The sequence below is a fragment of the Micropterus dolomieu genome, linkage group LG05 (genome assembly GCF_021292245.1).
Source record: "Micropterus dolomieu isolate WLL.071019.BEF.003 ecotype Adirondacks linkage group LG05, ASM2129224v1, whole genome shotgun sequence".
Classification (NCBI taxonomy): domain Eukaryota; kingdom Metazoa; phylum Chordata; class Actinopteri; order Centrarchiformes; family Centrarchidae; genus Micropterus; species Micropterus dolomieu.
Window position 1 is genome coordinate 2,477,497 of NC_060154.1, and position 5,900 is coordinate 2,483,396.

A 5,900-nucleotide genomic window follows, 5' to 3' on the forward strand; every position below is an offset into this window, starting at 1 on the left:
TCAGGTCAGGCACAATCCCATATTTAGCTAAAGCAGAACATTGCCTTGAACCAAAAACATATACAGTGCAACACAATACAAACTCTCCTACCATCGCCACCACATACTGCAGAAATAATTTCTGATCATTTCTGATTCAGACAGTTGCATCATTTGCAAATGATGCAGTATTTAAGATACATGCACGCACACATTCTGAGGATGCACTGCAGAGATACTCTTCATTTTATGAGCTTGCATTTATTTCAGTGTACTTCATTTAAAATGCATCTTTAATCGTGTCCAAACCTTAAAATACATGTAACAAACATTTCATCTAGCTGAGGAACTGCACAGTCACTGGTTTCCCTGGTTTAACTGGAGCTTGCTCATGGCCACTAGAAGGCATCATACACAGTATTCATCACGGTCCATAAATTCAGACAACACTGAATTGACACAAACACTCCACATATCCCAGGCAGAGCCCACAGATCCTTTGGGAGGAGTCAGTTTTTTCTCCTAACTGGAGATGCAGTGGCTGACACAGCAGCAGATAAACACTGCCCCCTACTGTCAGACATTCAATATTCATGTAATGCAAAAAGACTGACAAAGCTGGCCTACATGTGATCAGCTTTCAACTGTAGTCAATGCTATTCATTTGCATCACACTCTTTTTCAACATGACTTTTTATAATGTTGCACTCATAGAAACACAAGTTTCACAATTATAACTTCAATTTGGTGGTGTTGGCTGCAGGCAGCACAGAGCACTGGTGTGATTTGGCACTGCAGCAATATTTGCTACAATGTTCAATATTCAGTGTTAAAAATTGAAATGCTTCCCTTGATAAAATGACAAGGGACTCCTCTCTTACTTCATAATTCAACAATTATGTTTAAATGTGTGAGTGTGTAACTTAAACAAACAGTTTCCCTTTTGTCTTTAAATTTGTTGGCCTTATTTTTCATGATCTCCAGACTGTTCATGTTTGGTACTCACTATATTCAACCCATTATTTTTGGTATTTGTACCAATGAAGATCTCCAGTGTTAAGACAGTACGGTTTGCGATCAGCTGATGTCCAGGACTCATTTTTAATTTTTTTCAGTCTCATGGCGTGCCAGCGCGGGGGGTAACGAGGTCCCACAGGGGCCGTGGAAGTGGAACCTGAAACACACAGAGAAATGTTGTCTGCGCTGTAATGTGGGATAAATGAGTGAAAACGATGCACGTGTGTGAACGTGTGACAGTAAAAGAAACATACTTAAAGCGCATTGTGGCTGGTGTATCTTCCATGTTGAATTCGGCCACAGGGACTCCTCTGGCTGCCACCTGTGGAGCAAACATGGCCGCTGGATACACAACGGATGAAGTGCCAACCTGCAGAGTGGGGTTTTAATTGAAACTTTTAAAAGGATGACCTAAGATCAAAGATAAAAGTCCTGGTTATTAGTACAATGCAGTATTTTTGTTCGATTCTCTGACTGTGCTGTTCAGACAGACTCTCTGGTCTATCTAGTCCTACTAATTATCTTTCTCTGCATGTGTACTCTCTACAGGTATGGGTTTTCAACTATTTAGTTAAAAATATAAAACATTTATACAATTATTAATGAGTGCAAGTACATTAGTGAATTTGGCAGTAGTACTGTACAGCAGTAGGATGCACAAACACATACATACCACGAGGCAGAGGTCACAGCTGTCCAACACTTTCTCTGCACTGGTGAGGATGTCTGAGTCCAGAGTCTCTCCAAACCAAACCACAGCTGGTCTCAGGAGACCGTGACAGCCATTCTGCTCACACCTGAAACACACATACACACTTTGTCAGAACAAATAACCTCATTTGAAAAAAGCAGAGGACTAAAAGAGCATGAGTGTGTCTTACCTGGGCAGCTGCTCAACAGGGATCTGGGCGTCATTTGTGTCGGGGTCTGGAGCTCTGAATTTGTTAAAATAAAAGTTCAGTGTCACTAATTGTCACAATTTCACCCCAATTCACTTGTTTTTTTAAACCATTTTTTCTCATTTCATACTGATGTTTATATTTTCCTTCATGTAACAGCTACACGTTGGACACACAGATACATTAAAGTGAGTAAAACCAGAGCATTTTAGGTAAGATGATTAACAATTTTCATTATGACATTATCATTTTTGTCTGTATTTTTTACATAATAAAAAACTCAACTATTATAATATAGCATAAACATGAAACACTGACCCACCTGAAAATGAACATCCAAACTGATACTATCAATTACCTATTTATTTAATTGAATTCATTCATCTTCTGCACCAATGTATTCCTTCAAGATTTTTAATTTAATTTTATTAAAAGAAAGATATTTACACTCTGGACTGGAGAACAGAAGGTTGACATAAAAAAAAGACAAGAATCTAATCAAAATTACTGTAACAGAGTGAGTAGAGATGAGTTTTAACATTACATGATCAGTTCTGGTATTAATTTATAACTTTAGCACAGGACTTCAGTCTTGTATAGCTGTCCATTCCAGTGATTAAAAACATCAATTTTAAATGTCAGATTCGTGACAAAGCGGCGTTTAAAGTGACATTTAATTTTGATAAGGTGTTATTTAGCTCCTGCCGTCTGACAGACCGCAACAGGTTTTATTCTGCCGGCATTCTGTTCTCAAATGAATATGATCAATATCTCTTATAACAAATTTTCATTTTGTTGAGCCAAACAGTCTAATTCACCAAACGACACCAGACAAAGCTCTTACCCTTTGCCCTCCAGAGCAGCACAGATGGGGCTCTTGTAATTTGCTGCTTCATGACCGCAGCTCATACAGCGTGTTTTAAACAGACTTCCTGGATTAACAAGAGACAAAATTATTATTGATGAAACAATTAGTTGGATCGATTAGCTGGAAGACTGAAAATGGATCAGTGACTATTTCAACAATGGATTAACTGTTTTGTGTAATATATCAAGTACAAAATGGCCAAACATTTGTAAGTACCAGCATTTATGCATATCTTTATTATTTTACAAAACTTGATTTCAAAGTTTATGACATTTTAAGGACTAAACCAATGAAGAAGTATTAGTGGATCAATCAGTTATGAAAATAATCGGGTGTAACCCCAAAAGAGACGGACAGACAAAAAGGATCAAGAATGATTTACTCAATTAATTCTAAGACCCTATAAAATGTCAAAATAGAGTGAAAAATGTCCATCGCATCCAATTTACAAACATCCAAGGTGATGACGTCAAATTTCCCATTTTGTTTAAACAAGGAAAATCATCAAATCAAATCAACTTATTAGCTGGAAGTAGAGAATTTTTGCTTAAGAAATTTCTTTAACAATGACTATTATAAAAACAGTTTTTTAGATTTATTAGTGGAATAGTTATGAACAGATAACTGCAATTATTCTATCCATGCTGGCATTAGGTGTCTTCACTGTTTTCTACTTGCCGTGGATTTCCAGGATGTTTTTGGATCCGGCGCGGCGGTGGAGCTCGTCGATATTTTGAGTGACGACTGTCACCTTACGTCCCTGTTTGCTCAGTCGCTCCTCACACTCAGCAATGGCCAGGTGGGCGGGGTTGGGATTTTTTGTGAGCATGACCTCTCTGCGATAATGGTAAAACTCCCAAACACGGGAAGGATTTCTGGAGAAGGCCTCTGGGGTAGCAAGTTTCTACAAGATGAAAACATGAAAAATGGCTATTAACTCTAAATGTTCCTGAGAAAACTATTACCAGTAAAGTTCCTTTTTCAAAGTTGTTTTTGCTTATTGGAAATTTAGGCTAAATGAACACAGCACTGTTTCAACTTAATTCAGAAATGCAATAAAGTTTCCAAAGAGTAAGGTATGTTGGTTGTCCTGATTCAGGACTATTTTTAATCATGGTAAAACTTTCAGCGCACTTCTTGGAGTTACTCTGAGATGCTTGATAAGTACATACTCCAACACCTTGGTATCCCACCGGAGGAGCTGGATTTAAATCAGTGAAGGTAAGCTAAATAACAAGCGCACCTCTATTTATAATCCAGTACAGTTCAATAGTTGCATACCTGTGCTTCCCATTTTCTCCAGTAGCCTCCTGCTCCTCTGAAGGTGGGAACTCCACTCTCTGCACTCACCCCTGCTCCGGTGATGATGACTACATCCTTGGCCTTGGAGAAAATCTCCCTGAAGGCTGCTAGGTCTGAACATAAACACGGCCAGAACAACAAATACATAACATAAAATGTTAACAATGAAAGCTCATGGATTGGTGGATAAGAATAAAAGAGCTTCTCATCAGGGAGATGGTTTAACAGAAGCAGAACCTGAACTGGGTCTGGCCATGTCTTGGCTGCCCCAGGGCCTTTTCAGGTGGGCATACAGGTGAGAGTTTATTATGCCTCTACAGGTGAAATGGCGCACAATCATCAGGGTTTGGCAACTAGGGAAGAAAAATATGACACTATTCATAAAAGAAGCACCACCAATTTTAAATTCAGCTTATTCCTTCCACGTAATCAATGATTTTACAAGTTGAGACTTTTTGCACACACACACACACACACACACACACACACACACTATTTTCTTCAAGTAAACACAAGCCAAACTTTAACAAGAGGTTTAAGGAGATGTGTCACTTCCGGCTGCCATCTTTGTTTGGGTAAATAAAAAAGTTTGCAAACGCGAAAAGTAAAAACTGCTGTGCAGCTGTTCTTCCACTCTAATGTGAGTGTTTGGTCATTCTGCAAATGCCTTCAAAACTCAGGTAAGTGTCGTGAAATGGCCACACCAAGGGTTTCTTCAGTTCAAGTTCAGAACTAGTGTGTATATTTCACAAACACAGATGCTTCGGTTTGCCAAAGTCTCAAAGCAATGACGAGGTGAGAAGCACAGCCCGGGGTCAGTTGTGTTCTCAAGAAGGTCACTGTGGGTTTATCAAGCTTAAAGGTCATGTGAGTTAATATAAACAAGCACAAAGCTAACGTGCTACTTAATTGTCCTCGCTAATTGTGACATGAGTCAGGGGATTTAAGTGTCATTTTGTCAGTAACACAGTAATATTGCTAAAGTTTTTCTGCAAAATAACAAGCATTATTCCTCAAATAAGCCTGACGAAAGCTGGCAATAAGTTATGCTAGCTAGCTAGGCTAACACCCTGTTAGCACGCTAACAAGCTAGCGAAGGAAACGGCTATTTTCACCGGCATCTCACGGCGTTGGGAGGTTATTGTGCCCATGGTTGTATATTTCCATGGATGAGTTGGATCCTTTTATTAGAGCTGAGGTTTGCTAACGCTAAATAGCTACCTGTCGGACCGAAGCCAGGACCATCAGCTGAGGGAACCAGGAACTCAGTCGGTGTTTTCTCTCATCCATCAGCTCAGTAACTTTACTGGATTGGTGTGACTGTCAGGAAATTACCCTATCAAGAGTTTCAGCGAGGTAAATAACAACCCCTCAAAAAACTCATAAAATAGATGTGACCAGCAGATGGAGCATTTGTTCTACAGGAGTCTTTTTTTTCCTGTAGGTGTAATCATTGTTTCCCTTCAAAGTAACACTGGAGGTAGAAAATACATCTTATAGTACTTTAGAATTATTTGTAACCAATATTTTCATTTACTACATGGACTGCTTTATCTACTATGATCAATAGCTGCCAATACAAACATTAGCCCAAATACACTTTAATCTGCTGTCGCTCAGTGGTGCTTTGTTACTCAAATAATTGTGAAACCAATTCAAAGTAGTTTTATTGAGCTTTCTCCACTAGAAGCTAGCATTGGAAAATAAATAAGAATGATTGATTGAAAGACTGATTTATCATTTTAGTAGTTGCAGTGGGAAATTGCTGTTTTACAGCAGCCAGTTCACACAAACAAATAAAGCAGGTAAGAATAATATACCTTTTAGTCCACGTG

The 5,900-nt window shown here is 38.8% G+C and overlaps 1 protein-coding gene across 1 annotated transcript; it reads right to left on the bottom strand.

Moving 5' to 3' along the window:
* Positions 1–220: 220 nt before the first annotated feature.
* Positions 221–5,442, bottom strand: sirt5 (sirtuin 5). The gene is made up of 9 exons (XM_046049515.1): positions 5,287–5,442; positions 4,303–4,418; positions 4,045–4,178; positions 3,442–3,667; positions 2,740–2,827; positions 1,878–1,931; positions 1,670–1,793; positions 1,251–1,366; positions 221–1,153 (listed from the first exon to the last, which is right to left on the bottom strand). The coding sequence occupies exons 2-9, from the start codon at positions 4,403–4,405 to the stop codon at positions 1,081–1,083; spliced, it is 918 nt and encodes a 305-aa protein (XP_045905471.1). The 5' UTR covers positions 4,406–4,418; positions 5,287–5,442; the 3' UTR covers positions 221–1,080.
* Positions 5,443–5,900: the final 458 nt, after the last annotated feature.

What these genes read in the sequence shown, in the direction of transcription:
- sirt5 (XM_046049515.1), bottom strand. Translation starts at nt 4,405, where the DNA reads ATGATTGTGCGCCATTTCACCTGTAGAGGCATAATAAACTCTCACCTG. An exon ending in AAACATCCTGGAAATCCACG is followed by an intron (nt 2,828 to 3,441) that starts GCAAGTAGAAAA and finishes TTGTTAATCCAG; the next exon opens with GAAGTCTGTTTAAAACACGC. An exon ending in CCAGCCACAATGCGCTTTAA is followed by an intron (nt 1,154 to 1,250) that starts GTATGTTTCTTT and finishes TGTGTGTTTCAG; the next exon opens with GTTCCACTTCCACGGCCCCT.